At 42.6% G+C, this 24134-nt stretch overlaps 1 protein-coding gene across 1 annotated transcript; it reads right to left on the minus strand.

The window, feature by feature from the left end:
- Positions 1 to 2986: 2986 nt before the first annotated feature.
- Positions 2987 to 23656, minus strand: LOC110467901 (ALG13 UDP-N-acetylglucosaminyltransferase subunit). Its single transcript, XM_077786588.1, has 22 exons — positions 23516 to 23656; positions 23105 to 23188; positions 22331 to 22381; positions 21560 to 21606; positions 20568 to 20640; positions 19180 to 19261; positions 18659 to 18839; positions 17919 to 17994; positions 17106 to 17214; positions 15840 to 15904; positions 14870 to 14970; positions 14137 to 14264; positions 13230 to 13464; positions 12601 to 12772; positions 10530 to 10653; positions 10258 to 10293; positions 10073 to 10128; positions 8891 to 9062; positions 7599 to 7721; positions 4522 to 4562; positions 3507 to 3690; positions 2987 to 3402 (listed from the first exon to the last, which is right to left on the minus strand). Exons 1-22 carry the CDS (start codon positions 23654 to 23656, stop codon positions 3137 to 3139), a joined length of 2547 nt encoding a protein of 848 aa, XP_077642714.1. The 3' UTR covers positions 2987 to 3136.
- Positions 23657 to 24134: the final 478 nt, after the last annotated feature.

Here is a 24134-nt window from a genome sequence, read left to right on the forward strand (position 1 = left end):
CCCTGGAGTGGAGCCTGGGCCTCCCCTGGCACAGCTTTCTGTGCTCTGGCAGGAGGGAGAGCCTCAGCTCTGGGGCTCACAGCACTCCATGGTGCTGCCAGTGCACGGAGCCTGCACAGCCTTCAGGTGTTAACTTAATTTGAGCCTCTGCCTTTCATCTATAAAAACAGTGAAGGAAAGGAGCAAGCATGACTAGTGACAATTTGGCTGGACTCTTCTGGTCTCCCTTTTCAAGGCTGAAAAGGCATCCACAAAAAAATAAACAACAAAAAAAACCCTACGTTCCAGGATCAGATCTTCTCTTTAAAAATTGACTGTTGGGCAACGTGATTCAAGAAGTCCGATAAAAATCAAAAAATTTAAAAACATTGATCTGCAGAAAAAAATAATTTCAGATAGAAATCGATACTCATTGATTTTTTCATTCTTCTAACTAAAGATAAAATATGGTTATGGCTTCAAACTATATCCCAATATCCCCATTCACAGCAATTCTGCTGGGCATAAAAAACCCAGAGCATTGGTCTGGTACCAAACTGTAACAGCAATCATCAAGCTAAAATAATCACAATAAAGCATGTGCCAAAGAGGCCTGGAAAAGCTCCAGACTGACAGTGGGTTACTCACAAAAGGAAAGACCCCGAGCCCACATCCTGGAACATGCATAAACCCCCAACAAGAAAATCCTAAACCTCTCAAACCAAGCCCCAGCCCTCGGTGCAATTTTGATGTGAATGATCCCGATTAGCCCCCAAGCCAGGGATGCTGTTAGCCCAGGGATGCTGCAGGCAGAGCTGGCAAAGCCCAGCTGAGGAAAGGGCTGAGGCACAAAGCAGGTCAGCTGGGCTTCAGGCAGAGCTGTGGCTTTTTTGGCAGCTGTTTCAGAAAAGTGCTGCAGAGCTGTTGCACTGCAACACAATTCTGGGAAACAGAAATGAAATTAAAGACTCCAGCAATCACTTAAATTTCTGTGCCATTCTGAGCTCTTTTGCTGTTAATAAAGAGGTAGCATTTCCTATCCATGGACAGCATTTATCAGTGCCAGGACACACTGCTACCTGCTCCCCACAGCCCCTGCTTGCTAGTTCAAAAAGCTGATTTTGAAGCCCTGGAAAAAATACATAAAACAAGACACAGAGGTACCTCTGTATATCAAATCCATAAATAAGTTAACTGGCCACATATGACCTGTTATTATATCAATTAAAGTAATTTTCATGTATATCAAAATGGCCAGTAAGGCCAAAATAGCCATGGCTAATGCTGAATAATCCAGGTCCTAGATGGGTAAGCAAAACCAAAAAAGCCAGGAGAATTCTGGCAGAATTATCAGCTTTGCCAAGTGGAGAATAAAAAAAAAAAAAGTTGGCTTCCAGGGACAGACTAATGCCAGAAGACAAAGCACCACCACTGTGCTGTGATAATTGTGAGTGTAGAAAACAGCAAGGCTGTCTCAGTGAGGGAGGAAGAAAGGAGGCAGAATTCACAGCTAAAGCCTGGAAGGGGAAGATATTCTTCCCTTCAGAGCTTGACAGAAACTGCTTGGGATATGATAGATTGAAACCCACTCCATGACTCCAGCATGGAGACTCTACTTAGGTAAGTGCCACTTTAAATTCCTTAAAATAAATCACAGGCTTTACTAGTTCCTTTAAGAGGTTAGGCTAGTGAATGTTATTTCAGAGAAAAAGAAAAAAAAAAAAACCTCATGGTATTTTCTCTAAAAAACATCCATGCAAGTCAAGTGCTCCTCCAGAGGCAGAAACGCAAAGGCCACCCATTATTTCATAAACAATTTTGTGTAAATGTTTTGTTTGTTTTAAAAACAGCACAGCACCTCAAAAGTCAAATTAGCTATTCAGGGGTCATTTTCATCTCACTTTTGACTTTTTACCTGGCTGCTCCATCTTGAAAAGCCATTATTAAATTGCCAAATTAAATGTACAGCAATTAGAAATTGCAGTAGGCAAACTAAAATCTGAGCTTGCAGCCCTCCCCCTACAGAGCTCCATTATCAACTCCAACAAGTGCTGCATGAATTTAAGACAAAAATATAAAAAGTCACTTTTTCCTACTATGGTTTTGATTCCAGGGTTATTAAACAGGGATACCAAAGGAAATACAATTTTTCCCTCTCCCAGTTCTGCACTTAATCCCCTTTTCACCACCACCTAGTTATAGAGAAAGGAAAAATATTTATTAAAAAATCACCAAACAGTAAAATGGGCCAATAGAGTTGATTTAAATTGTGCAGAATGCTATTTGAGGGCAAAGCATGTTGTGCCTGAGTTTAAAGAGGAAAAGATGCAGTTACCAGGAATTATTCTGCTTCCATTTCCATGCAGCTTTTCAAAAACAGCTTTTGCTGCTTTCTCACAGGCTAGAACAGCCTTGTCCCACACAAGTGCACTTCTTCAGTCCAGACTGTGGGACAGCTACTTGTCAGGAACAGTACCTGCCAGTGATTAATGACCACTCATTTTCAGGTGTTCAATGCTTTTATTTTGTGTTGTCAGTGCAACTTTACCACCACAGCCACCACCATATGTGCAACAGCTTTCACAAGACAAATCATACAAATATACAATATACAACAGATCAAAACATTATTCTTACACTTTCCACAGCCATGAAACTTACACACCATAAAGTCAGACAGAAGAAATACAACTATTACAAATATGTGACCACTAGAGGCAAAGCAGCTTCGTTTTGCAAAATCTGAGAAACTCAACTTATTTTAAACATTATCCCCCTCTAATGACCCTGTGCCCAGTGTTTACCTGAGTTGTGATGGCAGTGGTTCAGTGCTTCAGCAAGAACCAGGTGTTTAAGTGTTCAGTGCAAGCCCCCAGAGATACACAACGTGCCTTTAGTCACAGCATGCTTTTTCACAAACTTCCTCTACTCACATCCAAGCTGCTCCCTGCACTACAGTACTTCTCTCCTATGCTTTCCTAATCAACTAAAGCAACATCTTGTCATCTATCAGTAGCATAAACCTAAAGAGAAACATGAAATTTGAACAGTTTGAGCAACTGACTCAACTCTCCGAGAGAGGATAACACAGAACAGTACTAACAAGAGCTGGCAAACAAGAAATGAGAAGCCAAGAAGGAGCCTCCAGCTCCCAGATTTACATTCCCTGAGGTGCATCAGGAGGTGCAGGGTTAGGGGAGGCTATGTAGCCCACCTGGGGCGGTGCTCCTGAGCTCCCAGCCTTAGCCACAGGTGGGGAGTTTCCATGGGGAGGATTTACTGGATGCCAGGTCCCAATGTAGCGGTAGGCAGGAACCACAGAGTCAAAGCCAGGCAGAGGCTGCTGGCTGAAGGGGTCTGACACCACTGGGTAATACACCGGCCCATAGGACAGGGGTGGAGGCTCTGTGTTTTGGAAGTTACCTTAAAAAAAACAGAACAAAAAGCACATTCACACTTCAGCCACACTGATGGCCTTTTGATGCATGCTTTCGTGAGCACGAGCACAGCATTGCTCAAATACAAACCATTCGCTGATGCCTCCAAGGGAACCTGGTGGACCTCAGCTTGCCCAGCATCAGGGAAGAGCTGAGGCACTGACTGATCCAGGACAGGAGCTGGCTCAGCATATGCTGGGTAAACTTCCACTGGAGATGGAGGCAGCACTGGCTGCACGTACATCATGGAAGGCCAGCAGCTCTGATGGCAATACTTGCAGGAAAGGAAAAACATGGTCACAGCCACACCCTCTCCAGCCCTCCTCCAAACCACTGCTACCTTCAGATCTAAAGTTAGGAAAAAGTGAATTTTTTTTCCTCTCTAGCCCTTTAAGACATTAAAAGCAAACAAAAAAACCCATCAAACCAACACAGCCTACAAGGAAAGATATCTGCAGCAGCAGCCACACTGCTGTTGTGTCAAAGTCTTTACAAAGAAAGAAGATTCCGACTTATCTTTGTCATACTCAGAGATTTTCCCCATTTCTTCAGTTGAAGCAGCTCACATTGCTCTTTCTACCTCCCTGAGCAGCAGCACTGACACTGTACTTAACTGCTACAGAGAATGCTTCAGCAGAGCAGATTTCCAGAACACAGAGAAATGGTACTAAGCAGTCTGAGCTCAGCTGCACAAGTCCTAGGAGACTCCATCCAAACATCTCTAAGTGGTCTTTGATGTCTTACCCAAGTACACAAATTCTCTTAAGAATGGCTCAAGTTCTTATCTTCATGGAAAGGATATTTATCCACCATCAAAATACAAAGAAAAAACCCCCCAAACCAAAGAAACCTGAAAGTAAAACTAAAATACCACCACTACAACCCACAGTAAAACATTTAATATGGTGTACTTCACATTTTGAGGTAGATCTTCACTTCCTGAGCTAGACTTTATTCTCCACCAAGAAACTCTATCCATATTAATAGTCCAGTACACAGAATACACACTTAGGACACTTGAAAGGCTTGAATACATCAGTACATTTGTCAGGAAAACCAGCAGTTTTTACAGGCAATTTACTATACTCATTTTAAAAGCACTTACTTGCAATCCCATATTAAAATAATACCGCAAGACCTTTGTATCTGAAATTAAAGGATAGGACATTAAAGAGCAGAGGAATAAACACCAAGAAGAAAAAGCAACTTACATTAAGAATATTTTATTTGAAGTTATTCTTACTTAATGAATAACAGTATTTCAGCACTACCTTGTCTTTAAAATTTCAAGGGTAAAGAATGTATCTTGAATATAAATAGTTGTTAAACTACTTTTATCTTTTAAATTAAATCCAGTTAGATGTTTGTGCAATGGCAGAGCATTCATCTGGCCAATGAATTATTTAATTAAATTACTACCTTAGCTTTAATTTTGGTTTATTCATCCGATTACTCAAGTGATAACTCAGTTTTTTTACAAAATGATAAAAAAAAATATCTAAGCAGCTAGGACTTAACACAGAGCTTCTCACCACATTTTTGGGTCCCCAAGCTGTTATATTAAGCTCAGTGGAGTCAGGAATAAGGAATATATTCCTATATCACAAGGGTACTCAGTTCCCTGCTTTCTTGTGGAGTCTTTTACATCTGTCTTCCCTGTACTGAATGATTTGTCCCCAGCCAAATAAGTGATATGCTGAGAAACAGTCCCAGGTGTGTGAAGGGACTTTGAAACCTCTCTCCAAAAGCAACAGGGTTTTGAACTCAGAAACACATTTCCAACTGGCCAAAAGCTGTGAAACAGCTTTAAACCTTTAAAGATGAACCACTCAAAGGGGGGCGGGGGAAAAAAAAAAAAAAGACGGTGTTTAATCCCATGATGCAGTTCTGGAACTGAGCATGAGAAAAGCTGATTTCTTAGATTTCAATACAGATTTGCTTTGAAGGAAGAGCAAGTGACCTATTCCACAGCACAAACTTTGAGCTCCCAGCTGTACTAAAGCCAAGGGAAAGCAGGGAGACAACTCAAAAGGAATTGTCTAGGGATTCAACTCAGTAACACCTGCAGAGCTACCGTGTTCCATCTTCACAAGCACCCACCCTGCCCTAGACCAGGCTCCAGAGTGCTTCCCTGCCCACCCATCTCCCACACTTCCCCAGCCCTGCCCTCTGTGGCACTTTTGTGTTGCATTTTGCTGCAGGAAGTCAAAAGCATCAGCAAACCACACCAATTTTAAAATGCACATGGATTTATTCCTCTGTCACTGCTGCCAATTCTCAATTCTTTTACTGCTCAGCCCATCTACCAGGGCAACAATCTATGCAGCTGTTTTAGGAAATGCACACAGATCCATCCTTACTTAGTTCTGGGAGTATTGGTGGTCTGGCTGTAACACTGACCACAGTCAGTGAAAGTAAAAATAACTCAAAGGCTTACTCAAGTACAAACTTTTTAGTGACTAGCTGAAATTCAATCTACATCTGGAAAAGGTTGGGTGTCTTTTTAAAAACCCAATTTTGTTCTTCAATTGTTTATGCAAATCTATGCAAAGCAAGCATAAGAGCTGAATGAAACAGCTGCTTCCATAGCAGCAGGAACAGTACAAAGAACTGAAGCAACAAACCAACACTGGAAACACTGACACCTGTGGAACGATGGAAAAGAAGCCAGTACAGTAGGAGACCAGTTTTTGTTTAGAGTGCTCTTTTAGATGTTAGGAAATCAAGTCCATCTTCAATAAAACTTGTTGCTTATAAAGCAACAGCTAAGCCAAAAAAAGTTATTCATTCTGATCTGAAAATATAAAGACCACATTGGTGCCTGGTAAAAATCTCATCTTGTGGTAGAGTTTTTACTGTGCTGTTGGGAAGCTCTGGCCAGTGCTCAACACGGTCTTTCTGGAACACAGCAATTTCAATCAGGCTTTTATCAACAGCTCCTTCAAATACAAGGCATCAGGCAAGGGCAGGACACCTGAGCTTAATAAATACACTTAACAAGTCCTAAATGCCATTAAAACAAGATACAAGATGCTATGAAAACTGGAATAAACGTAGATACAAGTAATGCTAGAGCCCACAGCTGGATTTCCTCCCAGGTCCAGGACTTCAGTCTGCTGACAAGTTCTGCTCCCCATCTACTGTCTTTAGCAAAGCACACAGAACTCCAGATCAAGCACACCCACATTCTTCACCCTGCCAAATTCCAAACCTGCTGGTTTTCTTAATTTAAAGGCCATATAGATTATACTCCAGCAGTGTAACATAAATGCTACATGCACTATTGTTAACTGGCAGCCTTTAAAATTCCTACAGCCTGTGCCAAGAAGGACAGGACCAATTTGATGTGGATTGACTCAGCTGTAGAGCTCAAGGCAAGGTCTGGAGAGGTTATTAATCCACATCTACTCCAGATTCTTGTCAGCACACTTCACAGTCCATTCTTCCAAGTGGGGAAAGCCACAGTTAAGGGTATTCAACTAAAGCTGGAAAGCAGCAACTCTGTGCATGGGATCAGTGATGCACTACAGCAGGGAAGGGAACCAGAACAGCCAAGATTAACAAATCTTGGATTTGAGGGACCAGGTGAGCCAGCAGAGTAACTGCAGAGCACAGCAGTGTGAAAGCAGCAGGCCTGGTCTGTGCACTCACTGCTCAATGTGGACCTTGGACACTGTCCCAGCTGATGGCAGTGTGTGACAAAGCTACACACCAAGGAACAAGCTGACCCTACACTTCAGCCCTGGTTTGCAATACCACATAATTACAGCTTGGAACCATAAAGGAAAACTACCAAAATATACCAGTGAACTGTGCAACAGCATAACTTATAAATACACAACTCTTATTTTAATCAGTTATCAGAAAAGTGATTACTCTGCCACACACAAGCATGATACAGGCCAAGCACCCTCTCCCTAGGCTTTCATTTATTTAAGGTCCTGTCTAGAGCTGCAATAATCGTATATTTGAGTCAGACACAAAATTTCTGTTCAAAGCTGGGAATGAAAATGTTTTAGCATAAGTATCTATAATATTATTTCTCATTCCCTGCAAGTGGCAGAGAGCCATTACTTTTCACTGTGTATTCTCACTTGGTGCTCTGTTAAGCTCCCAAGGAGAGCACAAGTCAGAAGTGTGCTGGAGAGCAGCAGGAGTAAAAATACAAAACACAATCATTACCTCGAGGTAAATCACTGCCGCTGGGATCACAAGAGTAAGCTGGAAGAACAGCACTGGCTTCTCCCACCTCACTCACAGGGGGAAGAGGAGCTGGATAGATTGGGAATGGCACTGAAGAAACTGCTACAATTGAAAGGAAACAATTGTCACCCAAAAAGTCAACTTTGCCATGGTACATCAAATGTGTAAGGTATTAATAAGGCATTATTAAGGCTCTAACAAAATTCTATCCAGCAGTCACTTTGAAAGAAGAAATCACTAGTACAGAAGAAATTTTAAAACTAGATGGGAAGGTTTCAATCTCTCAAGCCTTAACTGCACTTTTATCTGCAAGCAGTATATCCCAGTTAAAGGGAAAAAAAGTATTTTTCAATAACTTCTTCATATTAAAAGGCAGGCCAGACTTCTAGGACAGTTATGTAAGAAAACAAAAGGGATCAGATTAATAAGTTAAAGTTCTCAAAAGTGTGACAGTAAGCCCACAAAAACAAGGGAAGATTTGAAACACATCAGGACAAAAGTATTCTGGGCATTCAACTGTTAATTATCCTTTTAGGTGGCCCACAGCTCTAACACAGCAGCAGGTTGGCACCAGTGAGCAGACAGCTTTGAGAACCGTGCTGACTAAACTCTCATGCAGAGCAGAAAAAAAAAGATAAAAGTGAGACAAAACTGAGCAGAATGGAAGGTGGAGATTTTTTAGATGCTAAATAAAAAGTTATAGAAGACAAGAGAAATGCTCTTTGCAAGAAGGAAAACAGATTTTTTCCTAACTGCCATTTTCCAAGAGCAAAGCGGGTAGAGCATCTAAGGTGGAGAGTGCACCCTGTAACTGCCCACAGATCCGATCTCCTTACAGAGGAAACCAAGGGTCACAAAAATAAACTGGAACACCCCAGCCAGTGACTTTCCTGGAAGTGATAGTGTTCTAGAGGCTTTTCCTCAAGTCAAGAGGAAAATTAGCTATAGGAAAGGGGAGGTGAAGGGAGCCACACTCAAGTTCTGTCTTCTGAAAAGAATTTTCTAGCAAACACTTGGCATTAATAGTTAAAGGTGGCAAGGGGGGAGCCCGAAGCAGAGACCTCCAATTCCCACAAAAATTCAGGGGCAACAGCCCCTTCAAAACAAGAAGCCAGCAGCCAAGTTACAACTATGTAACTTTAAACCAAAGCAAGTGACAGTTTTTTTAAAAGCCTATAAACACTTGTTTTGGATGAGGGAGAGAAAGGGAGGGGAAAATGTAACTGCAAACTTGGAAACCCAAGTCCACAGCTGCAGTCTGTGCACTCTACCTGGCCTCCCCACAGAAAAGGGAGATACTATGACAGGCTGCACTGCTGTTTGTGGGGGAGGCGCTGTTATGACACTGGCTGGAGTGGAGGCAGCAGAATTTGAAGAGAGACCTGTAGCTGGAGCAGTGTAAACATCTGTGGAGGTGGAAACTGTTGCAGAGTTCACCAACACCTGGAAGAGAGTCAAGAGTCTGCCTCTGCAATTGGCTTTGACAAAGACTATGAAAAATACCACATACTTCAAAAATTCTCACTTCACACAAATCCATCTTGTAAATCCTAGCTGTAAAGGCACTAACTATCCAAACTCTAAAAATTGGCTTGAAAATTCCAGTTTAGAGTTGCAGACACCTGCAAGGCATCTTCTGTTTTGCTTGTATTTGCAGGGAATTGCATTCTCTGCTGCCAGAGGCTGTGAGGGGTCCCCAGAAACTGTCAGAGTGGTTATCTCTCTACAGGGCCACCACAATGAAACGTGAGATACAGTTCAGAGTACCAGACACTACCTTCTGGGGATAGCTGTAGGAAGTCACTTCATCTTGATGTGACACCGGGACTGGCCCTTCCTCCTGAAGGGATTCCAAAGCAAAGCATGGTCCATTTCAGTGGCAAAAAAGCCACAAGGCATATACACCATGCCCCTATTTTTATTTTTCAATTTATTTACTGCACACCCAGTAGCAGTAGCTCAATTAAACACAGTTTTATTGTGGCATGCTCGGGATTGCTTTCACACCCACTGTGGAGCAGCAGGTGACTAAGTATTTAGTTTCAAATTCAAAAAAATAAAAATTCCAATCTAAGTTCTACCACAGATGAGATCTCTCCAGTCCCAACAAGGAGGGCTAAGATTAACTGGAATATAACCTGAAGAGTGGCCTTATAAAAGCAAGTGTTGTCTGAAGCAGAGAAGGAAAAGTGAACAGCACTCAAATACACACACTCCCTTTGCAGAGGGAAAGGTGGAAACTCATTAATGTATCCAGCACAATTCAGACTGTACTTGCAGACTCAGATTAAAACCTCACCATTCAGGCAGGAAAAGGATACTGAATATATAAAGCAATGCTGATTTCATTTCTTTTATTAAGTCTCTAGCCAACCATGCACCTAAGGACAGTTTCCATGAATGCCACACACCTCAAAGATCTCAAATCTGAACAGTCTGTGAGTAAAACTTACCAAGTTTGCTGTAGGTTCTGCTGAACTAAACACTGTTGCAGTTTCACAGCTGGGATCTGGAGGAATAGGCAAAATTAATTGAAAAGAGCTGCATTAAATCTAATCCTTCAGAAACAAAAAGCTCATAATTGAGTGTATTACATTCACCAAATATTGTATCAGTAAAGACTTAAACTTTTACCTACCTGAAGGCACATAAATATATTCCTCATGAAATTTCCCTAAAAGGGAAAGAGAACAGAAGTTTTGATTCAGGGGGAAAAAAAAGGGGAAGGCAAAAAAGCTTAAAGCTGGAGTTACTTCAATTACATTTCAGTGCATCCATTAATGACCTGCTTTCAGTATTATCTCACTTTGTGGTTTTTAGGACATCTAAGGAACCTACTTTTGACAATGAAAAGCACATTGACAATCTCTTAAACATTTTTTTTTGCCTATTAATCCTTTAGGAACTCACCATTTTCACTTGCTTCTTCCTCTTCGGCACTCAGGGTCTGCTTGTTAGATGGAACAGGGTTTGGACTTCTTGCTACCCAAAATGCTCCTGGACCATGGACAATGGGAGCAGGGCTATGGTTGCTCTGAAAAGCAAAGTCAGAGACAGACATTTAAAACTAATTTAAAATCTTTCTACACTCTAGAGACAGAAACACAGAAACAGGCTGGCAGACCCAGCTTGCTGCAACCAAAGCTTACTAGAAGCATCATGTGTGCCCATTCCAATGCAACAAACATTCCCTTCCTTTTCCTGCTGTTCTGCCTTGCACACTTAAGGCAATTCAGATGCTTCACCACTGTCCTATGTCACACAGTCAAGCTGCTCCCTCCCAGAACTCAGCCAGCTTTAATCCCAAGCTCCGTCAAAGCTGCAAAGGAGGGAGCAGATCCCAACAAGGCTGCTACCCCCAGCATGCATCAATGCTCATTCTAGAGCATTCCCCCCACACCAGCAGCAGATCAGTTCATCCAAACACTGATCACTCATGGAGAAAGATCATCTTCAGTCACAACCAGTGGAACCAGACAACACTGCTGGCACAGACAGCAGTGTCTGCATTAGGCTGACCCACACATGCAGCCCTGGCTGTTTCAGAGAGCAGCATACCCCCAGGTTGCCCACAGCACTCCTTCAGTTTTTTACATGCCCTTTGCTGCTGCACTGAAAACAATCTTTGGCTGCACCCCAATTTAAAAGATTAGTTCTCTGAAGGAGGAATATAGGATTGAGATGCTCAAGTAAAAAGTTGATTCACTCTTGTGATGGCTAAGGTGACACTCAAAAACTCTCCTCAGAAGACAATGGTGACCATGAGATCGATAAAGTGCTCAGAGAAGCTTGAAAGATTTCCAAGGTTGAAGCAGAGGTGGTAAGTCAGAAGATTCTCCCACCAGGCCTCTAGCAGCATGGCAGAGTCCTCTGTGAGATGCATCTTTCCCCAGGAAATGTCACATTCCTTTACTAAACAAGGAAGAGACAGAGAAAAAGCTTTGGCATTGACAATAACAAAGTCACTGAATGAACATGAAAACCTATTCATTAGGAGCTACAGGCAAGTCTAGCAAAGGGGGAGAAAAAGCCACCGAGCTGTATTGATTTCATGTTGGAAAAAAGAAATTGCAGGATAACGTGTCCTTAATCCTTGGCATTCTTGGAGGAAAAATCAGAGCAAAGATCTAGTACATCAGAGCAAAGAAAAAACAACTGGTGCTGAAACAGCCCTAAGCATATTCTTGCTCCCTCATTTAAATATGAGTCTAACAATAGTTCAGTTCACTGCTTCAGCACAGCAAAAAATTCAAATATACCTGGTTGCTTTTGGGGTTTGTTTAATCTGTTTTCCTGTTCAGATACCTGTGTATAAATTGATTTTTTTTATCACTCTCAGCTTTGGACTAGGTTTAGACTACAGATAAAAAAAAAAAAAAAAAGGCATTTTTAAGTTTAGGAATACACTTTGCCACTTTACAACTCTACAAAAAGACTGCTTTAAGTCTAGGTTTGCAATTTTTTCCTGTTTCTGTAGCAGAACAAACTGTGTCAAGAACACGTTAATCCAAAACATCACAACTACAAATTCATAGGAAAAAAAAAAAAAAAAAAAACAAACCCAGGCTATCACTATCCAGTTTCTGAATCTTGCTACCTAAATGATAAATTATAGCGTGGCAAACAAGTGAAAAGCTTTTTCCCCCCAATATTTAGAGCTAGGCAGACAGAGCACAGGAGGAAAAAACTTTTGTTTTCAAACTGCAATAGAAAGGAGAAACATGATTATGTTTATGAAAATATGCTTAAAAGAAAACAAGTGTTGCTACTGAGGATACAAAGAAGGGAATATCTAGGAAAACTGAGGCTTCCAGCAGGTTTTACAGGAACTGGACAAATTTCAGTGTTCCTTTGTCAAAAATGCATTCACTGCTAAACCTTACTCCAAGAATACCTAAACATACAGCAGGTTCTTTTGGTTAAGAATCACTGTGCATTTAGTTTCCCCCTCTTCCTCTCTCTCTGAGAGGCTTCAGCTTACCCTTGGTTCATAACTCACAGGCAGAGCAGGAAAAGCAGTGTCATCTGCTTCAATTTCACAGAGGGTTACAGTTTCTTCTGGGCCCTGGGGCTCCTCTGCAGCCCCTGCCACGAAGCCGTACTGGCACTCCTTGTTCACACAGGGCAGCGGGCGGCGGCTGCGGCTGTACGAGCTGGGGAGCAAGGGAGGAGGTGAGCAAAGAGGAGGTGAGCACCACCACCACCTGCACTGCTGCTCAGTTTTAACTCGGTTCTTTCTGCAGAGCCACCAAGAAACGTGCTCTTTCACACTCTGCTGCAAACAGGCAAGTCATGCCCAGCATCCTACCACCCAGTGCCTGCTGGAGCAATTTTTGGTGGAAAAGGTTTGCTGTCACTCACCAGGTCAAGTTGTGGTAACTCTGACAGCCTCTCTTCCCTGGGCTGGGGTAGAATGCTATCTGAGGGACAAGCATGTTTTGCCTCTCTATAAATCAGGCAGATCCCCTGAGTTTAAAGGGGGGAAAGTGCAACTACCAGAAGGGCCTCTCAGCTGTAGTTTTGCCTAAGAGGTGAAACTCTCTCCTAACCAGTCTACAGCAAATGTTTACAGGAAACAAGTGGTCAGCTCAGGTTTTCAAAGCTTCCTACCTCGGCATCCCGGAGTCCCGGTGCTGCCTGGGAGGGTTCTGCTGGTGGTAGGGTTTGTAGGGTGCCATGCCTGCCCCTCCCTGGGAGCAGTGGATGGGAGGGAAGCGCCCCGAGGGAGCACCATGCTGCAGCCGGGGTGGCAGCACCGGCTGTCCCCTGCTGTAAGTCACAGCCATGAACACTTCCTTCCCACGGACTTTCTTGAGCATCCTCTTCCGTGTTTTTATATCCATTTCTGCAGTTTCCATTGAGGACAGAAAAGAGATTTACACCTTAAACCTGAGCTATGGTCTCAAATGATAAAGAGAATAACTAATATCCAAGCCCACAGAGAAGAAAGCCAGTGGCCTATTCAGAAAAAGTGCATTGTAAATATGGAAAGTACAGACCCTTCTTTAAAAGAATCAAGTAGGAATTCTACGTGATACAAGCATCTGACATAGGGCGTACCTTCCCAGCTTCAGCTGATCCAACCAGCATTCAGTGTTAAAACCTCTCTATGCATTTATTCACAATAGCAAAAGCCCTCACAACTCCTCTAAATTAAACTGAACACACATTTAAGCGAGTGTCTGGTCCATCCATGCATCTCTGCTAATGCCAGGTCAGACAAGCTCTCTGGTTCACTGACATGTCTTTTAGATGGTTCTCAAGTGGTAAAGCTGTTCCCAGCAATTTTGAGCAATACCAAAATTCCTCTGTAATTCAATAGATTTGCTCTCTTTCAAAGTCAAATTCATCCCTGCCTGGAAGATAGCTTTCCATCAAACCCCTGCAGTGACCAAGTTTTACATCACAGGGTGAATTGAGTCCATTCCAATATCCAAAACCTGCTACAGTTACAACTCTCGTGAGCAACTCCCCTACTTCCCCAGGGAAGAAAAGCTTCTGGAAGCCTTGTACAAACCTATTCCTGAGAAGTGTCCACCTGTTAATTTCTGATAAGCTCCTCCTCTTCTGTTGTGAGCCATACTCCAAGCAAGGACAGGAGCCACTTGCGACACTGGCTTTAAGTTTGCCAAAGGAACTGTGTGCCTGCAGGAAGGACACTCATGTTAGCAGTGCCCCAGGGATACACTCTGCACAACAACATAAGCTGAAGCAACACCAAGACGTAGGAAATAGCTTGTGAAAATAAAAAAATCTGTTTCTCTGGCACCAAGCACACATAACTGCTACTTGTTTAATAAGAAAATACAAGCTAGGCTTTAGTTTAAATACTATTTACTTTGCAGGTCAAGTCTCTCTCCCCTGCCTGTATTTGTGTGCCTCCAGAACTACATCTAAAAGCAGGGGACAACACTGAATTTTTGCAGGATGTTGTCAATCCCAGATTTGGAGGAGGAGGAATGATTGAACAGCAAGGGGGAGAAAGGGATTAGATTTACCAGAAGTGCCAATTATTTTGTTGCTTGGGTACAACACAAAAACTCCAGAGAAACCCAACAGCAGAAGGCAATTTGCTCTCTGTGAATTAAGCCCAAACTCTAAAGATCACTTTTATATTCCAGTGAAGGAAGAGCAGCAAGATTTCACAGAAAGCATTACAACAACGATTTTGGTCATTAGAAATCCAAGAATAAAACTAAAACCCTCAACCAGAAAGAGTTTAAACATGAAGTCACCACCAGACTGCTTACTTTTCTGCCAGCTCCTCAACAAATACAGTCAATGTGTTGCTATCCTGTCCAACTTCCTGGATGTGAGCATTGTAATACTTCTCTCCTGATTCCAGACGCACCTGGAGAGAGAACAAGGGAAGCTCTGAAAAAACTTCAACTGCATCAGAATATTGTCTACAAACCACTAATAGCAAAGGCTGCTCCCAGCCAGTCCTGTGTTACTGAGCCTGCCCAGGAGTCTCAAATACTTCTTCAAAACGGCAACCAAAATAAAGAGCGCTGTACTAACTTCAGAAAGGATAAGAAGAAATAAAATCAGTCTTGTGTGCAACTGAGAGGCAAGATACCAGCTCCCTAACTTATTTTTGTCCCCTGTGCCCAGCAGATAAGAGCCAAGGAAGACTGCTGCTTAAGAACTTGAGGAGAACAGAAGATAAAGTAGGAAAAGGAAAGCTCTGCTCAGTGAAAAACAAGTCACTGAGAGAATCAATAGCACTACCCTCAAGATTGATAAAAAAAGATACACCATCACTACAAAGAAAATTTATCTTACTTTCAGCATCGCCTGTCCAGATTATTCTACTCCTCCATTTTTAGCTCCTCCCTTTTCATTTTATAAAAATATTTTGCTACTTCACCGTTGAGAAAGATAAGACTATCCAGAATTGTTACTTAGCACAAGTGAAAAATCCAAAGACAACTACAACAAAAGCACCCCCTGTGCATTTTGAGCTCTGCCTGGAACTTCCACAGTCAGGGAATGTGGATGACTGGCTTACATGGAATCCCCAAAACTGCTCTTCTGTCAGACTACCAAGTTTAAAGGTAGATTTCAGAAAGAAATTACATTTAAAAGAACATCTACAGGGAAGAGAATGAGAAAAGCCTTAGAAAAATACTATGAAGTCAAATAACTTCATTGTTTATCAGAGTCCATTTAAAGTAGTTTTAACAGTTTATCGTGACTGAGTCTCCTTTGAGTACTAACCTGACACTTATCTCCTAAATAGTACTGTCTCCCAGCAAACACCATGTAGTCAGTTTTTTGAAGCTCTAAAAAGAAATGAATAAATGAATAAACAGGGGGGAAAAAAGCCTTTCAGCTCCTGTTCTTTCTTCACATATCCTGCAAGTACTTCATGATAGCAGCCAACTACAATTTATAGGCCAATTGAGTTAAATACATCCTGTGCATACCTGAATACTCCCCATAGTAGCAGTGGAGTAATTCAAGGTGCTCTTACAACAGACCATAACCAGGCTAAGTCACATGAGACCAGCAACAGCCAGATAATGCAGCAAGCACAACTGCTACAACACTGCAGCTTCTGTGATGGCCCAGAGCTAATCCTGCATCTAATACAAACCCTAAAATTAAGAATGTTGGACATCTCTTATCTTACCAGAGTCCCAATGGCACTTGGCAAACATGAAATGTCATCCAGGAAAAGCTAACATTGCCTAAAGTATTCTTGCTGTTAGATTTCAGCTTTTTTTACGTCTGTTCCTTGCCTGGCTTCTCTGCACGTCAGTATTCTACACAGATAATTGGTTACCACACTCTGTTCCAAGAATTTTAATGATCCTCATTACTGATTATGCCGTGGTGAAATGCTGGAGTTCTTCAGCATGCAAAGCACTTTGGGTCAGACATCAAGTATCACTTAAAAACTTATCTTTCTTGGTAAATTCTTGCTTTACAGATCAGCTGCAGTGAATGCCAAAAAGCAGCCAACCTTTCCCAAGCCATGAGAACCATGAAATTCCTGCAGAATGTTCAAGCCCAGGAGGGCTGGGAGGCAGGAGAAAAACTCATCTGACAGATCTCAAATGCTAAATTTGAGAACTTCATTTTTATACAATCCTGAGGCCAAAATCGTGCTCTAAAAAGAAGTCTTTGCACACATGCTGCAACAAAAAACTCACATTTGAATGCTTTCCAATACAACAGAATGGCAACAGAGTTCTGTGCTCTGCTTTGAATCCTCCTATTTCCTGCGTATAGTCAATGAGTTGCAGAGATCAGATTTTTAGCAACCTTGTACCATTATAGAGTATCAGAAGCTGGGTATTTTGTACTTTGAAGCCAGACAGGAAACCAAGAACATATTCTACCTACAGTTATTTGCTGGGTTCACCTGGGTCCTTCACATTGCAGCTGTGAAGAAACAGTTGACAGGACTCAAGATTCATAAATTTAATGATAACCATACTACAGGAAGAGTTTTTTGGCTTTTCCCTTTCCAAAAGATACCTTTTCTACTGTCCAGCCAAACATCAAACTCCACATTTCGATAGATGGTAGAGTCCAGTGCCTTTAGCACTTTATAAGGAACAGGCATCTTTGGAGGATTTTCTGGAGGCTAAAAACAAAATGGGAATGGAGCATTAACAAGCACATTTAACTTGTTCAGCACAGTCTCTATTCTGCCAGCATCTGTGCACCATTTAAAAAAGCACAGATGCTATTTTCCAAAATTTTCACTTCCACTATATTTCCCTAAACACTGAAACTCAAGAGTATGAAAACAGATCCAGGCACTCAGGTGCTAAGCAGATAGACTCTGGAAAGCAGAACAGGCTCAAGAGCAACACTTGGCATTGCTCTGTACTCAAAATGAATCAAAGGAAGCCAACCAGACCAATGATACCACAGCTTCAAAACTAAGTAAAAATTTCAGTTATCGTATCTGAAAACTCTGCACAGTTTCTAGAAGTACTCTGAAGCAATTTATACTATGGTCAAGACAAAAGAGAACTAATTTAAGCCACATTCTGGAAAAAAAAACAAATTGGGAAACATCTGCTAAGCTCTATCTTTCGGGGGAAATAAAAATCAGCTAGAGAAGGACTAGAGAATTTCAGAAAGTAAAAGAGCCATTTCCAGCTTAAGAGAAACTCAAGGGCAGAACCAAAAGACAGGTAGAAGAAATAAGCCACCCACACTAACCAAAAATACATTTTTAGAAAGTGGTAAAGAGGATTTAGCCCTAACAAGGGTTACATCATACAACAGAAAAAAACCCCCAAAAGCAAACCATAAGAAACTTTCCCTGAACTGCCAAACCTTTTGCTCTTCAATGCCTTGTTTGAACTTGGTTTCCTGTGGATTGTCAGTATCGTTGCCTTCCCAGTCGCCCAGTCTAAAAAATTGAAAATAAAATTACAAAAGCTACAACACACAATCTCTAGCCAGGATTAATATCACCAACTTTCAGACAACCTGTAAAAGCACCATGGTGCCATCAAGTGGCACATTTTGCCATAAACACCAGCAAGGTGCAATGCAGTGCAGGACCAGCCTTTTCCAAGCTTTAAGAACTTGACCTTTGCTTGTTCCAATACCCATCCCTAATGAGGGCTACTGCTTGCATTAGGAAAGGATGCAGGTGATCTCACTGACTAAATTCTTGCACTGTCAAGGACAAAAAGACACTCTGTGCCAGGTACCATCAAACCAATGCTGTCTGCAAGCATTCATAGGCAGCTCTCAAGTCCCTCATTAAAAGAATAGTAAGAAAGCTCTAATAAATAAGGAGCAACTTTACTTACAAATAAGGTGTCATTTTACAGGGTAACACACAACTATAACACAGCCTGCAGCAGAGGACAGTCTATTATGTGGCACTTCCCAGCTCCAAGGAAAGCACGCTCTTCAACGATACACTTGAGCTTTGTGCTTGTCATAACAGGAAAATAATAGTTAACATTACATAAAAATTCATAGAAACTTGGAAAAGTTGTCCTCTGCAAGGTTTTTTTTTTTTTTTGCTTCCCTCTTACCAGATCCCCTGCCCAGCATACTACCTCTTTTCTGATGGATTTCTGGGCACTTTTTCATGGAGACAACCAAAGTTTGCATCCTCGCTTCCTACAGGAGCACTATTTCTGTTCTTCTTGGATCCACTTCGAAACACCTCAACTGCAGACCTTAATTCTTCCTCATCCATGCCAAACACATCTTTGTAGAGGATCTCATATAATACAGCTGAACAAACCAACACAAAGCTCAGTAATATGAGATCTGTAAGAACTGCAGTTTTCAAGGCAAGCAAATCTTCAGATATTATCTATTGTTACAAGGCAGTAGTAACATCAAATGCAGTTAAGGACAGGATCATAAAGTAACTCAGTTGGGAATAAGGGACCTCTAGAAGTAAATTGGACCAAAACCCACTTAACAGGTTAAAAAATGAGTCTATGCATAAAAATATGCCAGAAGTGAGCTTCCATCTCTCTTCTCCCCACCCCTGAAAAATGAAACAAACCCTGCCTCTAAACATGAAAACATACAATTCTTTTCCACAGAAAAATTATTTCAAGTTTACCCTGGCAAATGGCAGCATTTTCCTGAAATTGTTTTGTATACACAGAGTCATAATGGCCGTTACCGGAACAACACAGTAAAATCTGGGGAAATTAAAAAAAAAAAAGTTTTAAGGCTGGAATGATGTAATCCCATCAATTATGATGAAGTCAGTAAATTCTGATATCCTTTCATTCTATGCTTGACATCAATTCACCAAGAAAACAGTAAATAGTCTCAAGATAAACATGAAAAAGCTGTAGCATCAGCTCAAAACTGAAATTTAGGTAAAGTCTCTAAGTAACTTTATATCATACAAAGAAAAAAACCATCTGTACATCCTGCTGCATTGAACATGAAATAAAGAGTTTGTTTCCAAGACCACCATTTACTCAGAAGGCAAAATAAATGTGACCCATTGAATGCAGCACCCCGAGACACACTATCCCCAGTGTCAAAGGCACATTTCATCCTTCTTTGCCTGCAAGACTAGAAGAGCATTTACTTCTCTAGCCCTTAAAACCTTGCTTTTAAGAAGCAGAAGAGATGCTTTCTGCAACACATGCATTGACATATCATGTAAATACATGCCACCAAACTTCTGGGAATACAACCACAGCCAACTACAACGGGCAGAAGTGTTGAAGCAGCTGTCAGCAACAATGCTTCCCAAAAAACCAGCTCCCAGAAGGAGCCCAGATGCCAGGATTCTTAATTCTGGGTGCTCTGTGGATTCTGCCAACACAAGCTCTCCTCTTGTGGTGAGGAGGAGCAACACCAGAAGGAACTGCTGCCCAAACTCACAGTGTAATGCCAGACAGCTGCCAACACTTAATGAGAGTTCTGGTGGGAAAGCCTTGAGCATTTAGACCACGCTGTTTGATTTTTAAACTCAGCTAATTTTGGAATTAAATTAGGCTACACAGGAAACAGTGTAGATGAAGAAAGAAGCAGATGTAATGAAGACAGCAATGCTCATCAACAGATCAGTAACAGCTGCAGCAGCATGGGTTCAGAGCAGACTGGCAAATCTAACTGCCCACACTGAAATCCACACCACAGCAGCTTCACCAGCATCATGCCTGAAGCAGCCACATAATTGTGCACCCACATCTACACAGCTCCAGAAAGCACCAGAGAGGTCAGATGCAAGTTAATACACAGTATTTGTCCTTTATGCTCCTTCCTTTTGCCCCCAGCAGTAGTTCTGATGTAGCTAAGCTGTTCCAGTAACTCCCATTTTGAACTGAGACCAGTTTGTAGGTCACAAAAACCAGCCTTGTTACAGTCATCTCTTCCCATTAACTTCCCCTTTTCAGGTAAAAAATTGCACAACACATCCAGCTTCAGGAAAAGTAAGGAAACAGACTGGCAGGGGAACAGAAGGAAATTGCCCTCACTTCGACTAACCTTGTCTTCAAAGCCATTGTCTGTAGCACGTGTGGGTGGCTTCCCGGGGTACCGGTACACAATGAAGTCTCGCCTAGGTAAGCAGAGGGAAAACAAGACTTGCAAGAGAACACTTTCACTAGAACCACGTTGTGAAGAAATTTACAGGGAGCAGCTTAGAGCTGTTGGTTTACAGAAAAATCAAGCATTAATCTCCCCAATAAATGAATGCTACCATCAAGCAATAGCCAAATGAGCAAACCTATCTTGAGGGGAAAACAAAAATTATCTGTGACCATGATGTTAACTCACAGATTAAGTCAAGTACTTATACTTACAGAAGGGTTCTCAGACACTGAGACTATTCAGTCCAAGTGATTTAGGCATCCTGCAAATGGACTAGAACCTCAGTGCAGGGAGCTAGTAATTCCTGAAAAAGTTCAGGTGATCCTTTAGTACTGGGACAGAGCGAGCCTGCAAAAGGAGGCTTCATTTCCTACCACTAGAGAGCCAGACTGCTTTTTACAGGTGGCAACATTTAATTAGCTTAATTCAGCAAGACAGCAGCACCTGCACAGTTCTGTGTTACCTCTGAAATAAACAGCAGTGTTTACACACGAGGTAGGGCAGGTACTTCTCACTCCTGGAGCTTTCAAGAACACCTACATGAGTTTTAGTCATGCTTGTAACTACCACACAGTGTTTCCACTACACACAGCTCCTTGTTTTCCCCCATTCTCCAGTCTTCAGACTCTTGAAGCAAACACTTGACATTCAAGTTTAGTAAAAAAAATAACAAATAAGCATCTCTGGAAAATGACCCTGCCCTTAATCCCCATTAGAACAGGGTCTGTGATGGCACCATTTACACATCAGTTAAGAAAGGTTTTAGGGAAGCATTTCTCATCCCGTTTCACACTTTACCTCTCAGTGGCAAACACACAGAAAGTTCTCGGGCCAGAATCCCCACACCAAGTGTAAAACGAAGCAAACCTTAAGAAAGAGATACTTACTTGTACATCATTGATAAAGCACTTATTTCCAGCTGGCCAGCACTTTCCTACGCAATATTATGAGATTATGTGAGATAGCAGAAGCATCTAAACAGCAACAACCATATGCTACATTTCTGTTGTGTTAAAATTCTGTACCATTAAAATACCTGTTCAAAACCATCACTTTGTTAAAGCAATAATGCACTGAAAGCTGAGATGCAAGGATTTGGGGGAGAGCGAGGCAAAAGGAGTCTGCTACATGGGGTGGCCACAACCACCAAAATTAGTAAGACTGAATTGCTGCCAGAGTTGCTCCAACACATCACTTCAGATACATTTTTTTAAACCCATATTTGTTTCAGAAACGGCTGCATTCACCAAGGTTACTGGTTAAAGACTAAAGAAATAGAAATTTGACCAGTAAAGTAGAAGCGGGGGATTGTAAAGCCTGACAGACATTTAAGGTACACTCAATGTATTTTGCTTTTTTCCTTCTTAAATAACTACAGTTATGAATACGCTTTTACTGTCCAGCCTGCAGAGACTGCTCCTTTGAACCCATACAAATTCCCTACTAAACCTGGTATTGTTTATATATGTACAGTTTGTTCACATTTATCAGTACAACCCTTAGTATTACTTATGCAATTGCTTTCCCATGATTTGGGTCTATCTAAAAAAAAAAACTCCACAAGCTCAAATAATTACCTTTTAAATAACTACCTAAACACCTTCCTGTTCTAGTCTCTTCAAATTTAAATCTCTTAATAAGTCTTAGATCAGGCTTACCTTTGGATCTCCAAGTCGTTCTAGATATTTCTCAAACGAGCCTTCCACATACTTTTAACAAAAGAAAGAAGAAAACAGATATAAAGACTTAGGCAGTTAGAAAGCAAAGTTAAAATTAAACCTAAACACTACTTAACAGCTAGCAGCTGTTGATTTGGAGGGGGAAAAGCATGTAGAACATAAGAATGATCTGAGGTATCCAAATGAGAATACCCAGAGATCCTAAAAAATATTAAGGATATAAGTGTAAGTAACATTCAAGTTCCTCCTTGATTAGATGAAGCACTTTAATGTGATTACTGGGAAGACAAAGAAAAACCCCAAAACACATCACTACCCTACGAACCCACACTGCATACACTCTAACTGCCACAGACAAAAACAACCAAAAACCACACCTCAAAGCTCAGTGACTTTATGTAATTATTCCAGCATTTCCCAGCATCTTTTGATATTGATTTATTGCTCCAAAAATCTACACATTTCCCACCTACTAAATTCTGCAATGGTGACTCCACAGAGAATATACTACACAAATAACTCACTACACTCACTACTGAGGTTTTAGTAACTTCTTTTCAGGAACTTCAGAACCGAAGTCAAATAAAACTGAGGCAACTGCAACTCAACATAAGGAAGCAGTCAGCCCGTCATTGCTCCTGTCTTTCAAACACGACAAACCATCGTGCTGTCCGTGCTAAACCAGCGACCCCCTCCCACAGCATTTCCCAACCACACGTTGGTGGGGTTTTACACGGAACACCCAGCACTTACGGATTCAAACCTCGATTGGTGCTGCCTCATAAACGAGACGCAAGCTTTCCTAACTTCTGCGTGATGAATTTGAGATGTGAACAGCTGGAAAAATAACGGTAATAGGGGAGAAAACGTCAAGAGTTTATCTTAGATTTCGCGTTAGGCACGAGTTCTCCGGACTAACGCCGCCACAAGAGGAGGCAGCGCAGAGCCGGGGCACCTGAGGACACCTGGAGCTGAGGGGAGCCCAAGCGCCCGGAGCCGGTCGCACCCATCCCCACAGGCATTTCCACACATCCCCATAGACATCCCCACAGCCATTCCCACCCATCCCCACCTCGCTCTGGGCACCCGGGCGGGTCTCCAGGAGCCCCCGGCCCGCCCCGGGCCTGAGGCCGCCGGCTGCCCCCGGCCCGGCCGGCTGCGCACCTGCTCCGACACGGCTCGGAAGAGGCAGGAGGCGTCCTTGGCCGTCATCTTGCGGTACAGCCCCAGGCTGCCCAGGTACTCGTCCATGGCCACCTCGCTGAAGGACTTCTGCCCGAAGTACTTCTTGGAGCCTTTGTGCATCTTCCCGGCCGGGGCGGCTGAGGCGAGCGCGGAGACGCGGGCAAGGCGCGAGGCTCCGGGCGCGCGGCCGCCGCTAATGAGGCGCCGCTAATGAGGCAGCGCGCCCACCTGCGAGAGCGCCCGGCCCGGCCCGGCCCGGCCCGAGCCGGCCCGGCCCCTCGCATCCCGCCGCGGCCACTCGAGCTTCTTCCAGGCCGGTTTTTGGGGTGCCCGGCGCCAGGCGGGCGTGCGCATCCCGAGCCGCGGGCGGCGGCTCCTCCTGCACCTGCCTTGGCTAAGCTCGCCCCTTCAGCTTCATCGCTCGCGGACATCCGCGCAGGGGTTATCCAGAATTCCCCCTGCGCTCCGGGCTGGAGGCGAGTTGCTAGCAGTGGGTTTGAAATAACTCCATAGAAATCATGAAGGGAGGGAAAAGTCTTACTTGCTCCTAATCAAATATTTGGGGCAAACTCTGGGGGATTGGTGAAATTGAGCCTTG

Source organism: Lonchura striata, chromosome 14 (genome assembly GCF_046129695.1).
Source record: "Lonchura striata isolate bLonStr1 chromosome 14, bLonStr1.mat, whole genome shotgun sequence".
Lineage (NCBI taxonomy): Eukaryota > Metazoa > Chordata > Aves > Passeriformes > Estrildidae > Lonchura > Lonchura striata.

Coding starts and splice junctions, on each gene's coding strand:
- LOC110467901 (XM_077786588.1), bottom strand. CDS start 23,656: ATGCACAAAGGCTCCAAGAAGTACTTCGGGCAGAAGTCCTTCAGCGAG. Junction 17,215..17,918: donor AAGGCATTGAAGAGCAAAAG/GTTTGGCAGTTC, acceptor TTTTGTTTTTAG/CCTCCAGAAAATCCTCCAAA. Junction 10,654..12,600: donor CTGTGAGTTATGAACCAAGG/GTAAGCTGAAGC, acceptor TTTGCTTTTCAG/AGCAACCATAGCCCTGCTCC.